The sequence below is a fragment of the Toxotes jaculatrix genome, chromosome 2, assembly GCF_017976425.1.
Source record: "Toxotes jaculatrix isolate fToxJac2 chromosome 2, fToxJac2.pri, whole genome shotgun sequence".
NCBI lineage: Eukaryota > Metazoa > Chordata > Actinopteri > Toxotidae > Toxotes > Toxotes jaculatrix.
In genome coordinates this window covers 5,486,212-5,506,559 of record NC_054395.1, presented here as the reverse complement: position 1 = coordinate 5,506,559, position 20,348 = coordinate 5,486,212, and the positions used below count along the sequence as shown (strand labels likewise).

The window sequence follows — 20,348 nt, the reverse complement described above, 5'->3', positions numbered from 1 at the left end:
GATATTTAAAGAGGATTATTTAAATGACTTTAAATGTATAGTTATTTATTTTATGTATATGTATTTATCGTAATAAGTCATAAGTAAACACAGTTTTATTTATTTATTTATTTAAATACCGCATCATAGAAATGGAGTAAAATTAGGGAAATATATAATATATATACGAAATATAAAAACTTCTTGCCACAGTCTTTTAAGTGTAGTAACAATCCCAAAATACATGAGGGGCAGTTTAAGGATGTGCAGTGCAAGAAGAACATGGTACACTAATATTACAGTACTGTTAAATCCGTTAAGAAAATGTTTTACAGTGTAACATTTGTATGCATGTTTAAAGGAGGCTTATCTGTCTGCCATGGAATAACAATAAGGAAAATGATTCCAGTGTGTGGTGACCAGTGGAAGAAGAGAGAGGGTCTGTGAAACATTTTGTTGCATGATGTACAGTGGCCTCTACTGGAAAAGGTAAATTATAACAACAGAAAAAATACAAAAAAGAAATGTGGAAATGTGGAAAAGAAATGCACATATTTAGTATAGTTTAACCACTGTTGCATTAGTAGATGAGTGTGGAGGTTTCAGGATAAGGGTCATATTAATAATATAACTGTGTTTAGACGTGTTTATGACACAGACATGGAAACCAAACAGCAACATGTTCAAAACAAACATATGGATGATATAAGTAATGTAAAATAATAAAGTGGCTCAAAATCAAAGCTGTGGACTGTGTTCTTCTTGTTATTGAAGTAATTGATCAAAGCAACAACACTGTATGATGGTTATGTGTGTTTTTATATGGTGCCTCACATGGAAGAGACAGAATAAGACTTAATATTATTCACTGGGAAGAAACTGAAGCCCTAAAAAAGAAGTGAAGAAAGTAAAGAAGTGAGAAGTTGTGCTTTAACTAAAGCACTGAAGTGGGAGGGGTCTTTTTCAGTGTCCCTGTAGCTGGAGGAGCTGCCTGACTTGTTAATCCTGTCTAACTTTCTCAGTGCTTGTGCAGCTGTGAGGTCTGAGACTTCATCAGGACACTTCATTCATCATATCACGCCAGTTTCCTGAGAGCTGCTGCGGAGTTATCGAGGAGCTGAGGATGGACAGACTGAACGGACCGGACACAGCTCTGAATAAACTGGACGACGTAGAGGTAAGAAACATAGACTGACGAGCCCTCTCCTTTTACTCTCCTGTTCTGTTCTGTTCTGTTCTCGAATGCAGGTTGATTGTTGTTCACTCAAGTGTGTCGTGTTACTACAGCACAGAACACTGAATTGTTTTTCTTGTTCACTTTGATACATAGAACCAACTCAACACTGCATCACATCATTAATGTCAAATTAAGTAGACTGTAAAATCGGTGCACACGGGATAAGTCAGAGAAGACATAGAAATGTTAATGTCAATAATTCAGCAGTTTCACTTTGGGATTAATAAAATACTCTATCATACCTGTCAAACTGGCGTCTTCTAGTGAACCCCTGTAATCAGTTGCATATGTCTGCCAGTGGTGAGCAGGTCAACTGAAGAGTGATTTTTAGTGAGCGATTGTAATAGGCAAGAAAGGTCTAGAATTACCCAGTAATAGCCAATGAAAGGTAAAAGGTAATGTTATGAGAAAGGTTTGAAAAAGAGGTAAGTCTCGTGACCCCTCAGATTTAACTCACGACCTCTCTTGAGGGTCCCGACCCCCTGGTTGGGGAACACTGCTCTAGAATCTATTTAGAGTTCTGGCAGTGGTGACAAAACTCCTCGTGAAATCAGTGTTTTTTTTCCACAGCTGTCAGCTGTACATAGAGATGAATGAAAGCTTTGAGTCAGAGAGAGTTGCACCCAGGTGTGACGTCTCATGGGCAAAGCCTTGAGAAAAAATACCTTTGCCATTGATGTTACAAAACAGTAACTTTCTCTCAGTGTTGCAGTGAACGTAGGAACACTGATACCTCCTGCTCACGCACAGAGTCAGGTTCAGTCCACTCTGTCTGCACATGCATGTATCATGGAAAAACTACCTGGCTCCTCCCATAGCATGCTGTGTCTTGTTGCCTTTCTCTCCAGCCCATGTGACTCATCACCTGTCGCTGTGCCACTCCCACTTTCCCTCATAGAGCCACACCTGAGTACATAGTAACAAAACACATAACACCTCCCTGTGTCTGGAATAAGCCACTGTGACATGTGAATGTATGTAGAGCGATCAGACCTGTGAGAGAGAACGAGAAAAACACTGTTCCTCCAGAGAAAAGCACATCATTTTATCCTTCACTGTTAAAGGGGGATCTGTGTGTGTGCAGCCAAGGCTGGAATAGAACACCTTTGTTCTTCACCAGGAGCTGAAACATGACTTCCTCCCTAACCTGTCCTCTCCACACTCGCAGACTCTGACAGCCCCCACTGGAAAAGTGTATCGCCCCATCAACATAAATCACTATGCCACTAAGAAGAGTGCAGCTCAGAGCATGCTGGATGTCGCCTTGCTGATGGCCAACTCGTCCCAGCTGAAGACCGTTCTCTACGTGGGGCCTCAGTACCGTTTCTACATCCCCCTCATTGTCCTGCTGTCTCTGTCCATCACCTTACAGGTCATCGTGGGGCTGCTGCTCGTCTTTATTGGCAAGTGACTGGTGGAGTTTTTGCATCTCCATCGTTATCACTGCTCCTTCTCCATCTTTCCTTCACTTTAAATACACACTTACATGCTAGAGCTGGGGGAGGAGCCATTTAGCTTAGCTAAGCATAAACTCACCCACCTGCACCTTTACAGGTCACCAATTCAAATGTTTCTCACGTTACACATACATCACAAAGTAAAAACAAGAAGCTGGGTGTTACAGGGACGTGTGCAGACGATGGATGATGTTAATGAGCTCATGAGCTGTAGAAATAATCGTAGGTGGATTTCACACAGATCCAGACTAACTGTTCTCTGTCTCCCACCTTATCTAACTTGGAAAGAAAGAAAGCAAAGAAATGTATTTCCTCAAATATCAAACTGTTCCTTTAAGGCCTTATTACAGTTTACTCACAGACTGCTTATCTGTCAAATACTGTGAATTGTGTTTGGGCTACCGCTTTTCCACCAATTTTCCAACTCCACTCCTCTGAGATTTGAACATCCTGTCTCTTTGTAATATAAATACATACCTGGCTCAGGTGGCCACAACAAAAGGGAAACACACCATGGGAAAGGATTCACAAAGAATATTTTTATTAAACCAAATTGAACTAAATCAAAGTGCCTAATAAACCTGTGTACAACACAGGGTGTGGGAATCACTAGAGTCAGTGGTGTGTGGTGTGAAGAGCGAAGGATGTGGGTGCATATGTTGTAAGGTGCAAGACAAAACGTAACTAAGATAACCAAACTCAGGATGTGGGGTGCCTGCTGAGCGGAGCAGAGAGGGTGGTTAGTCTGCAGCTAAGACGTAAATAACCTGGAACACACTGTGCATCACAATACAAACACACAAATCACCTACCTGCATACAGATTAGTGTAAAGATCCAAACCAACATCAGAGTTTCTTTAAATAAAAAAGGGATCTGACTCTTGTACAACGCCCCAGTTCTTTTTTCCTCCCCCTCTTTATGTCTTTCTTTCTTTCTTTCTTGCTCATTATCTTTTTGCGTAGCTAATAGTTTTTGCTGTTGTGTGTTTCTGCGCCAGCAGTGAAGTACGATCTGAACGACGTGAGGAAACATGCCAAGTTGAACAGGATGAACAATGTAGCCACAGTCTTTGTCTTCTTCACAGTCCTCGTCAACATCTTCATCACTGCGCTGGGCTTTGAGGGACATGCTGTCAGGTAGTGCCGTTACAGGACACACACTTACACACAGCAGGCTCTATTACTGTTGTGAACTCATGTGACTTTGCTTTTCTTTTTATTCTCAGGTCATCAGCACCACATGTGATGGGAATACCAGAGCCTCAGCTCTCCATTCTCCCCTCTGACTTTAACAAGACTGGTGGTGTGTAGACCAGTCTGGACCATTATAAGACATCTTCTTGCTCTTGGTACCTCACCTTGAAATCTTAAGGATTGTGGTGGAACAGCAGCCTTTTTGTATCTTCTGTATGAGCTCCCTGCTCAAATTAGAACTTGCTTGGGCATAGATTGACTGGCTGGAACAAACCTTTAAAATCCTGTATGGATTTTGTGGACCTGCCATCACATTAGTCCTGAGAGTCTTTTGTGGATCCAGTCTGAGACCAAGCTAAACCAAAGGATTACCAAGTAAAACCTCATCCACAGTGACTATCAACTCCACTCAGGATCACAACTATTAAATTCAACCCAACTAAAGACTGATAACCAAAAACCTGAGTTTGAACACATTCACACATCACCAGCTCATCTTCCTTTCAGCACAGATGCCAACAGACTCTACTGCAGTGAGCTGACCCCTGACCTTTGCAGTGTTGGGCTTATCTGTTACCAGATGCAAAAAATAATCTGAAACTATCAAAAGCTTCTCTCGTAAATACAAAGTGCATCTTGTTGTTTCTGTACAAGTGTTGGATTGGTGGAATTAAGCAGGGTCATAGTTTTGTAACTAAATAAATTACTTATATCAGTAGAAAATTTGGAAACATCTCTTATTCTGACACCTGACTTTTACCTTCACCTCATTAGCAGTTTTGGATCCTTTAGGAATTTACTCATCTGTAGTGTCACATTTTACAAAAAGTTCAGACACTTTGTTGTAGCCTCGTAGGAGCCGGACTTTTATTTATTTTTATTAATGCATATAGAAACCAGTCTTTGGTGTTTGACTGGGTATGATGGGGAGGGCCTCAGTTAAAGACAGCCTCAGTTAACAAGTCTGCTGTGCAACATCATCATGTATATCTCACAAGAACAAGAACAAATCACATATCAGACAAAGCTGCATAAAATAAAAACAAATACACAAAACTCTGCATGGCTGGAAAACATAGTGCAACATTTTCTTTAAGAAAGCAAAGAAATTAAAGCAGAGCAAAAACATCATTCTTTGTGCTTCTTATAGTCAACAAATCCCATGAAAAGACTGAAACCATGACCAGACTAACCTTTTGTTAGTCTGCGTTTGTTAGTACTTTCTGACTTTACTATTCTGTCTGTGGCTCTCAGCTCCAGGTCCACTGGTTCCTACTGAAGCAGGAGAACTTTAATCATTCAAAATGTGGAGGTTTTTAATTTCTAAAAAAGTAATTTAATCAGTAATTTCATTAAACACCAGGGCACTGTAGTTTTCAGCAAATGTTACCCAGTGCATTTGCTGGGAACTATTTCCTAATTCCATGACCTTTAAAAGTTCATGTAATTAGTGCCACCCTTTAAAAGGTTATGGAATGTGGTATTATTAGCATTTCTAAGGTCCACAGTTTTCAAACTGTGTGTTGAAGCAAGAAAACAATTAAACAACAACAATAACAGTAAACTCCACTTAAACATTAATGGAGAAGAAATGCCTTAAGAAAAACCCCTGACATCCAAATAACAAGTCAGATCACTGATTTTTTTTCATTGTTTATCACGTGGCAGTAGGCGTAGTAGAGGACAGCTGCTAACACAGCTAACAGCAGCAGCATCCGAATCACCTTCCACATGCTGCCTCCAGACTTTGTGACCGGCTTCTTGGATCGTACTGCACTGTGATTGGCTGTTCTGTTAGTCACCTGGATGGGGGGCCTGAAGCGCAGGAGGAAACCACAGATTTAGACCAAGCGATGAGCTCATGTCATCAAACACACCAACAGTTTATACTATAATACTCACTCTATATCTTGGTCTAATTCCTCATCTTCATCCGGCTCAGCGTTACCTCTCCGTTTCAGCCTGAGTGGAGGAATATGTTACACTTTAATTTCAATCTAGCAATGCAGTCAAAGGAATTTATAGACATTAACCAACACTGTCATGTAATTATAAGACCAGAGGTGACAGGACTCACACACAAAGTAAAAAGGGTGACACAGCATTGTCTTGCATCAACATAGTTTATATGCCTTGTGCTTATTCCATGTGTGTTAAAACTGTACTCACATATCTGCATAACCCTCGTGTCGAACCTGTGAAAATAAAAACAACAGTCAGTGAGACTATTTATAGTCACAGTAGAGGAGACTGACAGGAATAAGCAGACGATCAGGACTCACCGGACTGTGGTATGTGATGTAGGTAATTTCCTCCTCTGTAGATTAAAAAGAAATAATAAAATAAAGAATGTGAGTGTATTCAGTGTTGGAGGAAATGTTAGTCCGTCAGTACCAACTTAGGCATCAAACCACATTCTTTTGGGTGTCTGGGTGTTGTCTTTTATTCACAGAGAGGTGGAACTGGAAGTTACCTAATCACAGAGATCTCATTATTGTTTTTAAGAGCACAAAATGAAAATTGCTTTTATGTGTGTGAATGAATTGTGTTTGTATTTGCAAACTCTTTTTCAAGATGTCACCTGAGTTTCTGACTGAGAGAATGACAGTTGAATCAATAATGGAAACTTAGCTGCAGCCCTACAGAAAATATAATAATTCACTGACAGCCTGAAGTTTGAAATGACACAAAATTATACTGACACTTGCCGATACAGGACATTTATAGACTCACAAATGAACAATCGACATAGCAACAGAGCTTGAAGAGCATCCTACCTTCCTCTCTGTAGAAGGTCTTATCAGAGGAGGCTTTCACTGGAGAGGTCTCCATGGCCTTTTCAAGCTTCTTTTCATACAGCTTTCTAGTAGAGTCTGTGTTCACACAAACACATAAACAATGCTTCAATACTTTTAATGCAGTGAACAAACCATATGCTAAATATGACATACAGTCACAGTGGTAATGTGTTCATATGAGTGTTAGGGGTTTGGAGAAATCAATAAACTGTTTCATCATGACAAATGTTAAAATAAATAACTTAAAATGAACTGGTAATATGAAAATCTATGGTTAGAGGTTTTATTCTATTTCATCATCTGATTCAGGTGTAATGCCTCCTAAAAATCCAGGATAAAACAGATTTACTCAGAAGAAATAAATAACTAGACAAACTGACATCAGGAGAAACATTACTTAGAAAATATGAAGTGCTTTGAAACAGGATGAGGTGGTGCTGAGGAGCCCAGTGATGACATCAGTAATGATAATGGCACAGTGTAGAAAAAAGCTGTTACTGTGTGTGTGCGTGTGTTTTCTTACCTACTATGGGTCCATGCTTAATGCCATAGTCATCAAGCAACTTGCTGATCTCCTCAACACTTTTCTCACTCAAAGACATCTACAGACAGATAGAGACAGAGTTAGACAGACAGATAGATAGACATTTATACAGTAACAACATGGAGAGGGAGAACAGGGAGGAGACTGTTCAAGTACAGTGAACTGCCCGCCAAGCTCCAATCCAGCAGGGAAACCTCAGAGAATAAATCTGTGTGCAAACTGCACTGGCCGGTTCATAGTACATGAATCTGACGCCGAACCTCGTATTTAAAAGTTACATCACTTTTATTTCTTTACATCCACAGTTCCGTGTTAAAACTGTACACTAACGAAATAAACGTTGCAGTTTTCTTTTTCTTTTTTTTTTTTTTTTTTTTATCTCGCGCGAACAGTGAAATAAGTCATTAACGAGAGGAAACGGAGGGTTTGCTGTTTATACCTGAAAATGAAATGATCACACTCACCTCTGAAAGCGATCAAAGGGCTCAGCGCTGAGAATGTGGCTGGGATCGGGCTGGAGCAGCGCAGGAGGCGTAACTTGGCTCAGTTACAGGTCAAACTGCCGGACTGCTTCTGGGTCACACCGCGTTTTAACGGTAGGTCCGTGGCCTTATGACGAAGGGCTCTGCTTAGTTATACTGAATAAAATGTAAATGATTTTTACAGCATGTTTTTAAAACTCACATTAAGTATTTTGGGGAAAGTGACAGAGGGAAAAGCACAAAATAAAAACCCATGATGGCTGAATTCCATTTAGCTGCTGCAAATCGTGGGTCCTGGAGTTGCGCCCTTGTCATCATTAGTGTTATCAGTAACACCTGAGCAGTTCACCACATATGTACAAGCAGGTACAGAGACACAATCCTGCAGCTCTGTACTGGAAGACACACTTATAACTTGGCTGGAAACTAATAAGGTTCTTGAACAACATTTATCACCAAAAAAGTTAGATAAGTATAAAAAGCAGGAATTTATCCAACAAACCAAGGAAATATGGAAATGACATTTCTGAATCCTGTGGATTTCTGTTATAAATGAATTCATTTTATGATTATATTTATGTGAAACCTCTGGAGAATGATGTGGAACAACAAATGTGGGACTAAGATACATGTCTTTCATTTTATTCATAGTTACTCTTGTTTTTTTCTCATATTATGCATCATGGTTTTGCATGAGTGTACAAATTAAATAAAGCTGGAAAAGGTTCTACTAGTGTGCTACTACTATGAAAATGAGTTGTGATAAAGACAAAGCCCCTCATCCACTGACAACTTGAAATCTTGGTGCTTGTGTTTGATACCACATATAGTTTGAGCAGCCTTTAGCCTCGGCACAGGTCTCTTTGTTTCATCAAGCTGGTGTTGATCAGGCTACAATCTAAAGAAAAGGCTTCATAAATGAAGTGGGCCTGATGTTCAAAGCTCTGCCTAAACAAAGTTATGGAGTTTGGAAGACTTTCCTAAGATTCCCTCTCCTGCAGCACCCTCTGGAGGTAGACACTGAGTCAGGCCTAATAAGGAGTTGGAGTTTTCCAGGAAGGGCGTTGGCTGCAGACTACAGAAATGTACACATTTTCCACTGACTGAAAACTAATGTAGACATACACTTACACACTAGCATTAGGAACCAATAATTCCTCTGTGCTTCATTAACCCTCATTTCACAGATAGAAGCACTGCGACTGAGAGTGAAGCAGCTTCACAGTTTATAAAGCTCACTGGAAAGCCAGTACAGAGAAATACAGATAGACTATGAGGCCAAGTTAGAGTATCAGTGAATTTTGATGAAGTCTGACCTGTTTGGTACTTGTCATGATTTAGTACAGTAGAGTCTTAATTTATCTGTTCCTTCAGTGTAAACAGGACAAAGTTTTCTCTTTGGAGTATAAAGACACAAAACACACAGCCATTAGATTAGACAGAAAAATACTTAGACAACTTTATTGTGTATCAAAATACTGTCTTACAAACACTTTTAAAGCCTTTTATTTAAGACAAGATTCTTTTTTTTTTTTGTTCTGAAATATAGATTACGCACAAAGCGAGCTGGAAGGATGAAGGAGGAGGAAGGGGTGGTGGCAGCTGAAGGGGGTGAGATACAAACACTGAGCAGAAAACAAAGCAACATCTGTTCTTTTTTGTTTTTGGTCATCGTGTTTTCAGGACATGACAAACCACAACATCGTCTTCACCCTTCTGTCCAGCACAACTTCAGAAACTTCCCTTTTTAAACCCTTTAGTTTATATGACAAAAGTCCCATAGTCGAAGGTGAACCACCACAAACGCAGCACGTGTCATGTTGATGTTATTCTGAATCAGAGGCTTTCTGTGTCTGAAGAGTTTCACAACCTAATGAACATGCAGAGCACATGTTGTTATCACACGCATTAAAACACACAGAAAGTGGTGTTTCCCAGCAGCGGTGTTGAGACAGTATGTGTGAGACAAACCGCAAGTAAACTACTGTGAAATGTGTCTTTCTCCTCTCTGTGCACTTTTGTCGCCCATCTTTACTTTTCTTTTTTTGTATCATTTCCTTACTCTAAACCGTATTACACTTCTAAGAACAGCAGTGCCTAAAACTGGATCACACTAGCAGCAGGGAAAAAAAAAAACAACTGGGTTAGTTAAAGAACATTATGAACACCACATGCTGGAGTGGACTGGGCCACAGTGCTGAGCATTTACTGGGCACCAACACTACAAAGACTGCCCCACTATTTGTAACAGACAAGCAGTTCATCTGGCTTTTATATGGACAACTAAAGGTCTTAAAACAAAGAGTGTCACCTTGCATGTAAACCCACAGGTGTGGAAGGCACATGACTGCTGACACACTTTGTTCATATAAAAGCTCATATAAAAAAACTGAATCCACTATTTTTGTATATAAGAGTAGCTCCTCCAGTGTAAACTGTAACCTTCCATCCAATGCTGGGCTCCGCTACAGGCCAAACTCTACTGCTGCTACACTATGCTAAGGTATCCTATCATCCTACACTAGGTCAAACAAACCTGCTAATGTCCATGACGGAAAATGTAAAACAGCCTAAGGCACAATTGAATGCTAGCTTACAGTAATGAAAAAGGTGCATCTTTCTCCTCCCTAAATTTACTGAATGATGTGATTAACAGAAGAATGAAACAAGAATCGGAACAAACGATCATGAAGAGAGGAATATTCAGTGTCTATGCATTCATCTTTGGGAGATTCTGGACTGGGTTACAGTGAAGATGTTGGTTTTCAAATATTCACTTGTGGAAAAAAAAAGAGAAATCTGGCTGAGGGTAATCACTGATGTGAGAGATTGGTTTTTTTGTCTTATAGTTGGTTAAATAGTTAAAATAATGAGCAAAAAAAAAAAAAGCCAGAAATCTTAATTAACATGGGAGGGGCTCGGAGCTGTAAACAATGATTGGTTCGATTCTAGATAGAATTTCAGTTGTTTTAAACAGTGGTTTAAGTTTCTGTTTGCGGGGCTGGGTTTTAGACAGTGATGTGGTAGGGGCTGCCAGGGATGTGTTCGTCTCCCCACTTGACCACCAGGGTGTATTCTCCCTTCTCTTTGAGCTGGTAGCTGACATTGTACATGCGGTTGCCCATATGTTTCACTAGGATCTCCTCACAGGGAACCTTGGGACCGTCCACACCAACTAGGAGCATGTTCCGACCTGTGGACGGAGACAGAATTTACATCAGTGCATTATTATTAATAGCTTAGTATACGACTATAAACTCATCAGTTTCGCTCAACTGAAATGATACTTTCATAAGTCATAATTTCTCTACAAATTCTAACTTATGCACATTCAAAAAAAATCTCATTCTGTGATCTAAATGTCCAATCGTACACTCAGGATCGAGACACAAATATTCCACACACTTAGTGTGTCCCAGCTAAACACACGTATTTCTGGGTCACAGTCACAATCATACTCACCTGCTTTGCTGCAGTCAACACTGAAGCTGTTCTTCTGACCGATGAAGCCCTTAGTCAGGCCCAGGCCCTTGGCCACCACCTTGCTGGCATCTGACTGGATGGGAGCACCCTGTTGAGAACAGCTGATGGCACGGGTCACAGGGTCAACCATGACAGAAGAGGTTTCGTGCATACTGTGGCTGGACACGAGCTTGGAACCTGGAAGGTGGAGAAGAGAATGTAAATTAATACTGGAGGTAATTCCTTCCTTTCAGGTTTTAATCTTTTTGTGTCCTCTGGCATTTGGAAATATTCCTCACCAGTGATCTTGGCCTTGAAGGGGCTTCCAACAATGTGGTAAGGGCCGCCATATTTGATGGAGATGAGATAGCTGCCCGGAGCCATTGGGGTGTATGTGACCCTGTAGCCCTCGGGGCACTCCACACAGTCCATCTTCACCTTGGAGGGCCCGTCGATGGTCACAGCTAAAGCTCCAGGACCTGCGTTGCTCGTGTTCACCACAAATTCACAAGCAGTTCCTGGACAAATGAGACAGAGTGAGTTAGGATTGAATGGATGAAGGAGAAAAATAAGGTTTAGCAGGACAGGGGGCGAGACTGTTGAGGTGAAATTCACTTAGACTCCTTCTTCATTATTTCTGCTCTGTTGTGTAGAGAAGCAGTGTATTACCTGTGGTGCCTCCCTCCAGTCCTGGCCCGTAGGCAGACACCATCCCAGGGTCTCCAGCCTGACCTGTCTCTCCAACTCGGATCTTAAATGGACTACCAGGGATGTGACTTCCGTTGAACTTTACATCAATTAGATAGAGACCGTTTTCTCTGGGGATGAACCGCACTGCGTACTTATCTAGACAAACAGAAGGTGAAAGGTTAAGGTACAGGAATGTGTCCTCATGCACTGCCGTTTCATCATCTCAGTAGGAGCAGTCAGAAGGTGTTTAGATGAGCTGGATGTCTCTCCTCTGGTTACCTTGGTCTATCTCAGTGACGCAGCACTCCTCCAGAGCGCCAGATGGGCTGTGGACCTTCGCATCAATCACACCCTTTGCTCCGTTAAGGCTGACGGCAAACGATGCTGGCTGGTTCACCTTCAAACCCGACTCCTGCTCGACAACACATACTAACACACTCAACACTGTATCGCCATTATTTAACACCAGCTATCCAAACTCCCCTCAGCTGACCACGGCGATCGACACACTGTTGACAGTAAGTACTGTCTATTTGATAGCTTCATGATTACAGCATCATATCCAGATAACTTATGCTACTATGACCTTACCTGGAGGTCGCTAACAAGGCTAAAGAGGAGGGCTGTGCAGTGAAAAGACAGACGAAGCAGGTCTTTGTGTAAGTTAAAGGGAAACTGAAGAGAACAGAGAGAGAAAAGGTGAGGTGTTTTCGTGAAGACGAGTGAGTGAACACGTTTGACAGTTTATCTTTAAGTATGTATGTATGGCCATGTGTGAACACGTCTGTGCTTGTGTGAAGGTGGGTCTGCATGCAGGTGAAGATACATATTAATGTATGAAAGTCAGTGTTGTATGGAAGCTCATTTCTGACAGAAGAAAATTTATGCAGGATAAATGTAAAAATACTCATGTTAGGTCCAGTTTCTGATAATGAGATTATTTCTCATCATTCTAAGTATCTCATTATATTTACGTCTTGACTTACCCTGAGTATTTGTATTTTTATCCTGCATAACTTTTCATCAATTTTCTTCTTTTTCTGTCAGGAGTGGGCGTCTGTAAAGACCTGTATGTACTCGTGAGTGGGAGCAGACACAGAGAGGAAAAACAGCCCATGTCAGACCTCTTTAACCCTTTAGCGCCCCGTCTCGCTTTTAGAGGGGGGGAGGCTGTTGAGAGCCTTTAGAATGAAGCACGAGAAACACACACAGTCCACTATTATCCCAGAAACCCTTGCACTGCCCCACAATGCATCAGCAGCTTCTGAGCCTATGCCTGTACTTCTGAGCTCTCATCTAATGCAACTCTGATCATGTTGACCTGCTCAAACCTTCACTACTGTTATGTATTTAATGTAAAGCAAACTATTAAGCTTAACTTGTAAAACTGTTAAATATCAGTCATCTGCCTTTTTTTTTTGTATCAACTCCACATTATGAAAGTCCTCATGAGCTGTAAATATGTTTATTGTGTAAAATCACAAAAACTTTTAAAACTGTCAGTAAAGTAGTACGTCTTAAATGTCTCTTCAATTATCCTGTACAAGTATTCATGATATTCTGTCCACGCATGGACTCCTTCAATCTGACGGAGGGGAAAAAAAAAAAAAAAAGTCAAACTACGAGCTGCTGCTGCATTGTGGGCAGTGTACTGTGGTCTGGCGTGCGCCCACACGGATGTGTGTGTGTCTCAGAGCCTCACCTGAAGACTGGCAACAGTGAGGCGACGGGCGTCGTCTGACGGTGAGGCCACAGGGACGATGAAGGGGCTGTCAGGGATGTGCTCTTCGTTGAAACGAATGGACACCTCATAGTCTCCTACAGGGGAATGGATTTCAGGTCAGGAAGTGACTAAGACAGGCACAGGCACACAAATCCACAAACAGTGACAGGCCTCCACAGCCCGTATATATATAGAGATTAGATTTCTTCATAATAAGTACAGCATCTTTGTCAGAGAAGGAAGGGAGTGTAACTATAAGGAGAGGAACAACACAAAAAGCATCGTTCATCATGTTTAAACAGCCAGGTTGAATTCTCATCCATTCAACCTTTCCCTGTCTCTTCTCTCACCAGGCTCCTGCACGATGTAGGACACTCCACTGGAGCCGTCCTTGCGATCCTCAAAGGCGATTTCAGCCTTGCTTGGTCCCTCCACAGCAATACTCAGACCTCCGGCTCCAGCCTCCCTCGTCCAGATACTGAACTCAGCTACACACAACACAGGGGCCAAAACAAAGTCAGGTACACTGTTTAAAAAAACAACACACATACTCATAATGCAGCCACCACACTAACCTGGTACTCCAGCTTCTGCTCTCTCCAGGCCTGGCCCACCAGCACGAACCTTATGAGCTCCGCCCTCTCCCAGGGGGCCGACAGTGAACTGGAACGGGCTGCCGGGAACATGCATGCCGTTGTATTTCACACACACGGTGTGCACGCCCGTCTCGGTGGGGACGAAACGAATGCAGTAGGTGTTGTTCTCTCCCTCCATAATGTCAGCCTTGTGAACCTGGCCTGATGGGCTGGTCACCTGAGCTGTCATGTCCGATATGCTGATCTCTGAAGAGACAGATGTTTGAATCGTAGAAAACACACACGTGAAACAGCCTTTTCCGTGACAGTTACACATCTAACAATTAATCAGCTGAGTCTGATTTCCACCACGACCACAGAGAGATGTACTGCAGCGTCATTTCCTGTTTTAGTCACCTGGGATCTTGAGGCTGAGGTCGCACTGGCTGCCTACGTTGGCGACTGATGCCGCTCTCCTCTTCCTGGTGATGCTCTCCTTCATCCTGCCCTCGCCTGTCACCTTCACAGTGAACGCACTCCCTGTGCACACACACACACACACACACACACATGCAATGACTCATTCAGTTTCATAATTCAGAAAAAAAAAAAACGCTCTGCTCTTTAACCCCCGGCTGTTTTAAGGTCAGCACCTGGCACATGTTGGTCCGCGAACTTGATGTTGATGATGTAATTGCCGGGTTCAGTGGGGCAGTAGGTGACCTTACAGGTGCCGTCTTCCTGGTCCTCAGTGTTGATGTCCACTTTACTGGGTCCCTCAATGGACAGGCTCAGGCCACCATAGCCTGTATGGGACAAACATGTCAGAGTGATTTTAAATATAAAATCTGGACGACTTAACATGAAACGTAACAAACTATCACATGTAGAAATATATGTACCTGCATCACGAGTGTCAATAATGAACTCAGCAGGCTCAAAGGTCCTGGCCTCACTCAGACCCTGGCCACTGACACGCACACGACTGGCATCACCGATCTCTGATTGGTTGATCATAACAGCGATGGGGCTGCTGGGAATATGGCGACCGTTCTTCTTGATGTTCACCAGGTGCTCTCCAATCTCCTTAGGAACAAAGGAGATGCCTGTAACAGACACATGGATAGGAACAGGGGGGAAGAGTTAAAACAAAGATAACAGCTGAGTCTGACTGTTTCAGCTGATTTCTCCTTGTTTACATCAGACACACACGCACCAACATGTCCGTTACGCAGCATCTTCAGCAGGCAGGGCTCCTCGCGGCCCGAGGGCGTGGTGAGGGAGGCGGTCAGCTGACTGAGGTCAAGCTCTCCGATGTCTAGTGGGATATCTGCGGCTGAGCCCACCTTCAGATGGGACATCCTCATGGAGTCATCACCTGGAGACACACATGGGTTTCTTAATCTTGACTGAGGCATTTGCTTTCTGAATGAAGTCTTTTCCACAGCTGACATTTTGACTTGTCATAACAGGAAAAGTCACAGGAGGAATTAATAAGATTAATGATGGCTCTGTTCATGCAATGCAAGAGATAATGTTACCGGTGATCCTAGCAGAGAAGGGGCTGCCAGGGATGTGCTTGTCATTGTATTTGACCAGGATGCTGTAGTCTCCTGGCAGGACGGGCAGGTAGGACACAGTGCATGTCCCATCCTGGTTGTCCACACAGCTGATGTCTGCCTTGGACGGACCCTCGATGGCCAGAGACAGACCACCTGCAAAGACATGATATGAATGTAACCATGTCAAGGTTGAGCAAGATGGTGTCAATAAATAAAGTATAAAATAAATAATGTGTGTGTGTGTGTGTGTGTCCAACTCCATGTAAATATTCTACAAATGTCTTGCCACATACCCTCTCCAGCATCTTTAGTGTTAACAGTGAAGACAGCCGGCTTGTTGACGGTCCCATGGATGAGGCCAGGGCCATAGGCACTGACATTACCACTGTTCATGTAGTCCACATAGAACTGCAAGGGACTTCCTGTGAATAGGAAGAGAGAAGAAGAGGAGAGAGAGTGAGAGAACGGTCTGTGATGCATCTCAGAGGTTAAAAATCTCTCCTCAGAGGTCAGCTGTACCAGGGATGTGGATGCCGTCGTATTTGATGTCCATCTCGTGCAGACCGGCCTCAGTGGGAGCGTACTTTACAGTGACAGTGCCGTCCTTGTTGTCTGTGATGTCAGGCTTGGCTACTTTGCCTGATGGCATTCGGACCTCACCTTCAGCGGAGAACAGAAACGTACTGTGAAATCATCATGACTGTGGTCCAGTCTGTCTGTGCTCATCGTTCCGCGTGCTCGTTTACGTTACCTGTGATCTCTCCCTTCTGGATGGTGAATGGGATGACCAGGTCAAACGGTCTCAGCCCCGCCACATCCAGACCATTCATTCCCATTGGCCTGTCTGTTGCCTGGGATACAGAAGTCAGAGATCAGACACACTGTCCGTGAAGAGGTCCTGCTGGTGGGTGTGGTTACAGTAACAGTTACACGTCATAGATGCAATCAACACAGTGCAGGACAGAGAGGTAAAAGCTTCCAAACACCAACAAACACAATGGGATGAGACAATCATGAGATGAGATGATTGACAATGGAGATGACAATGGAGGTCATGGTCAGGATGATGACACCAACACAAACTGCGAGAGAGAATGAGATGAAGACAAAAACACTGGCGGGTCAGGGGAGAATGAGGACGCACAGTTAGCCATTTTGTAAAAAATGTGGAGCAGCTGACTTGCCCACATTGATGATTCTCAAAATGGCTGCTTTTGTCTCCTAAGCAAGTTGACATGGAGCACTGCTGAACAGATGGCTGCACGGTGATTTATGGAAAATATCTAATTCCCAAATTGCAAAGGGAAATATTTCCTACGCTGCTGAATAAAAACTGTCTGCACATGCTGTGGAACTGAAACTCTCAGGAGAAGATCATTCATGTGTTTGTTTTTTTTGATGCAGCTCTGTTGCACAGTGTCCATGTGTTTGAGGAATCCTGTTTCTGAGGTGGAGGGAGTGAAATGAGAGAAAAGGGCCCCTCAGAGATGAAACACCTGCAATGAGAGGCAGCAGACACTGATGCAGGCTGATATGGGGGATGTATGATGATGTGGATGAGAGAAAGGAGGACAGAAAGGGGGAACAGAGGAAGTTCAACATAAAAAAATGAGCTGACACGGATGAGAGAGGGTGGAGGTTTTTAGGTACCCAGGGCTGTTGAGCGTAGTACTGGGGCATTTGGCTCTGCTGCATGAGCTGGTCTGATGGAGCTCCTTCCAGTGCCTGACAGGGGAGGGAAATGGTGAGGCAGGGGTGGTGTAGGGGATGGAGAGGGTAAAAAGGAAAGATGGAAGGGAATAAAACAGTAGTCAGAGTGAGTTAGAAAATATCTGGCTCCACCAGGACCCAATCACGAAGCTTCTGTAGGGAGAAACAGCGCCAGGGATCTTTGGTTTGAGCAAAACGTCTCATTCACACAAACAGAGCTAAGTGTGTGTTGGTTGCTCTGTTTGTTGACTTACTATATCCAAGTTGTCCTGCCTGTTAAAAATCCTGGAGTCACTGGTCAACACACAGCTGAAGGCAGCATGGCATGATAACATGATAGCATGACATCCTCAATATCAGTCTGATTTCAAAGTAAATCAGAGCACCAATACTGCAGCCTTGAATGATGCAATTACTGCTAAGATTAGGGTAATAAGGTTTAGACAGTAAGAAACACTGTACATCCATATTTATATTTATTCCAAAAGGCATCCAGTCTGGGCACTGGTCCTTTTCACCAGAGCTGTAAACTTGAGACCTGAACTTGGACTTGAATTAGCTTTAAGACTTGAAGGCAACAAGCTGAGGAAACCTGATTTAGTGGTCCATAAATTACAATTACATATATGAATAGTTAATAGCTTTAGGGGTTGCTCACAAAATCTCCGTAACATAATAAACAATACAATAAACAGCCTGTGCAGCTTACAAGTTCCAGCAAAATCTTTGTTTATGTAAAACAGTGATTATTATTGTTTTGGTATTATTGTTATCATAAGTCTTATCATTATGTGGTTTGCTTGTACTAATTATAAGAAAACCATATTTTTCTTGCTGCCACCCTTGTTTTGGTACAGACCACAGAGGGTGTGGTGAGAGGAAATGGTTTAGCACAGAAGCTTCCACAGCTCAGGATCTACGAGCTCAGCTGATGGACTTTCCCTCACAAAAAAACTGCTTTATATTCATTTATATAAATGAGATCTCCTGAGTGTAAAATTCATCTCTATGCAGGCTGTACAGTTTTTGACTGTGTTGCTCAATCTGTCCACTGAGCCACTGAGAAATTACTACATTATTATTATTACAGTTGTACATGTTCGTCTTAATACTTAGAGAAGATAAAGCAAAATTCATCCTATTCTCTAGAATGGGACATACAGATTGCAATAATATGCATATTCACCTTGTTTATTATCAGTTTTTCTGTTTTTATTCATTTACTGTTTGCTGCATGTTTCTGTTGTTCCACTAAACGGTCAACAGGGCCTTGCAGTAAACGAGCTTGTATAAAAATGCACATCACTCACCGTGACTTGGAAGGGGCTGTTAGGGATGTGCTCCCCTCCAAAACGGACGCAGATGACATACTCGCCAGGCTGCGGCGCTGTGTAGAAGATGTCGAATGTGCCATCTTCGTTTTCGACAACATCCACGTCAAGCTCTGCCCCCTCGGGCGTGCACACGCTGCAGGTCACCTTGCCTTTCCCAGCAGCCTTGGCATCCACTGTGATGACCGTCTGCTCGCCGATCTGGATAGTTGGGCCGACACCTGCGCCTTAAGAATTGAGTAGAAAAGGTCAGTGGGGAGATGTCATTTGTTCTGACTTTTCATCTTATAGACACACAAGCAGGCACCACACTGCCTTTCACACACACACACACAACATTCAGCATGCACATTCCACAACCATGAGACCAGGTTAAAGATGGATAAGATCTAGTCATGTTATTTCCATATAATGTATGTTGTTACCATTGACTCATTTTATCATCATACAGTTTCCATGTAGAACTGAAAGCTAGATTGCCATTCCACCATGCCATCCTACCTACTCTGTTAGTCCATTAGTCTGTCCAATAAAGAATGTGAGAGGGAAACAGAGACAGGCAATTATGAAGGAGGAACAGTACATCAGATGGGAGGAAAAAAAGAAGGGAAGAGTAAAAAATAGGGAAGAAGAGGTAGAAAAAGCACGACAGAGAGATGGGATATCCTATTGAAAGCTGGTGCCACTATCCACCATGCTGACAGAAAAGAAAGGAAAGGAAGAGTAGGGCCTCTACATTACAAAGTCGTTCAGTAGGCTTACCTAAACCGTGACCGCCGATTGAGACTGATAATAGGAACGGTGAGAAGCAGGGGAGCGAGAAAAAAACAGTGACAAATAAAAGACAGTCAGGTGGGGGTGGGGGTGGTGGGAGGCAATAACTGTGCTCCAAACACTCAGATGAAAACAAACGGTGATGGTGGAGTGTGAAGCGGGGGGAGGTGGGGAGTGTTGTGTATGTGTGTGTGTACAGCGGGGGACTTGGGTGAGGGGGAGTGTCACTAAGGAGCACAGCGTGAGGAACACGACATACCAATGCATGAAAAATAATGAGATATGAGCAGCAGCTATACTGTGAGAGGTGACATCTCATTGTTCGCAACTGATTTCTCCTAAAAATAAAATCAGGGTGTAATTCTGTGTTTATTTTAAAGGAATAGTTTGGCGAATTTAGGAAATATGAATATTCACTTTCCTGTTAAGAATATGCTGAATATGAAGCTAATTAGCTTAGCTTAGCATAAAGACTGCAAGTGGAAATGGGGGCATCTGTCTAAAGGTAGAAACTTCAAAGCTCACTAATTAACACCTGATATCTTAGTAGTCTAATAAGTACAGAAATAAGTTGTGTTTTTGGATGGATTAATAACATATAACTGCAAGTGGCTTCCTCTAACTAACCATCTCATAGCACAGATATTAGAAACAGCGTCAAATGTCAAGTAACTCTGCTCAAGAAAGTGAGTGAACTATTCCTTTAAACATGAAAAAAAAAAGAAGAAAAAAAAAGAAGAAACATCAATAACACAACAGTGTGTAATGATTTCTTGTTTTGAGGGATAAGCAGCAGCTGAGTTGTGTTTTCTGTTATAAAATAGGAACC

The 20,348-nt window shown here is 42.5% G+C and overlaps 3 protein-coding genes across 6 annotated transcripts in view; 1 reads left to right on the top strand and 2 right to left on the bottom strand.

Annotated features, from left to right (window-relative positions):
* Positions 1-998: 998 nt before the first annotated feature.
* On the top strand, positions 999-4,635 carry si:dkey-93l1.9 (uncharacterized protein LOC562339 homolog). 2 transcript variants are annotated; one of them, XM_041065355.1, is made up of 4 exons: positions 999-1,156; positions 2,385-2,619; positions 3,676-3,811; positions 3,901-4,635. In XM_041065355.1, exons 1-4 carry the CDS (start codon positions 1,103-1,105, stop codon positions 3,983-3,985), a joined length of 510 nt encoding a protein of 169 aa, XP_040921289.1. In that variant the 5' UTR covers positions 999-1,102; the 3' UTR covers positions 3,986-4,635. The 2 variants fall into 2 exon arrangements, with proteins under 2 accessions (XP_040921289.1, XP_040921281.1); XM_041065347.1 differs by having other exon boundaries at positions 3,673-3,811.
* A 563-nt stretch (positions 4,636-5,198) lies between these two features.
* On the bottom strand, positions 5,199-7,787 carry emd (emerin (Emery-Dreifuss muscular dystrophy)). The gene is made up of 7 exons (XM_041065367.1): positions 7,675-7,787; positions 7,190-7,268; positions 6,646-6,741; positions 6,151-6,185; positions 6,038-6,063; positions 5,771-5,830; positions 5,199-5,683 (listed from the first exon to the last, which is right to left on the bottom strand). Exons 2-7 carry the CDS (start codon positions 7,266-7,268, stop codon positions 5,497-5,499), a joined length of 483 nt encoding a protein of 160 aa, XP_040921301.1. The 5' UTR covers positions 7,675-7,787; the 3' UTR covers positions 5,199-5,496.
* Positions 7,788-9,164: 1,377 nt separating this feature from the next.
* flna (filamin A, alpha (actin binding protein 280)) overlaps positions 9,165-20,348 on the bottom strand; it is a 43,718-nt gene continuing 32,534 nt past the window's right edge. The window contains exons 31-49 of one of the 3 annotated variants that reach the window (XM_041061139.1): positions 19,508-19,531; positions 18,725-18,972; positions 17,355-17,429; positions 16,456-16,555; positions 16,224-16,364; positions 15,998-16,126; positions 15,684-15,857; positions 15,359-15,520; positions 15,045-15,248; positions 14,796-14,948; positions 14,560-14,682; positions 14,143-14,409; positions 13,918-14,055; positions 13,547-13,662; positions 12,124-12,256; positions 11,824-12,000; positions 11,454-11,672; positions 11,155-11,352; positions 9,165-10,885 (exon numbers count right to left, since the gene is read on the bottom strand). In XM_041061139.1, the coding sequence (XP_040917073.1) occupies positions 10,701-10,885; positions 11,155-11,352; positions 11,454-11,672; positions 11,824-12,000; positions 12,124-12,256; positions 13,547-13,662; positions 13,918-14,055; positions 14,143-14,409; positions 14,560-14,682; positions 14,796-14,948; positions 15,045-15,248; positions 15,359-15,520; positions 15,684-15,857; positions 15,998-16,126; positions 16,224-16,364; positions 16,456-16,555; positions 17,355-17,429; positions 18,725-18,972; positions 19,508-19,531 (2,966 nt within the window). In that variant the 3' untranslated portion in view covers positions 9,165-10,700. The remainder of the gene's footprint in view (positions 10,886-11,154; positions 11,353-11,453; positions 11,673-11,823; positions 12,001-12,123; positions 12,257-13,546; positions 13,663-13,917; positions 14,056-14,142; positions 14,410-14,559; positions 14,683-14,795; positions 14,949-15,044; positions 15,249-15,358; positions 15,521-15,683; positions 15,858-15,997; positions 16,127-16,223; positions 16,365-16,455; positions 16,556-17,354; positions 17,430-18,724; positions 18,973-19,507; positions 19,532-20,348) is intronic. The other 2 variants (XM_041061155.1, XM_041061146.1) reach the window with 2 other exon arrangements.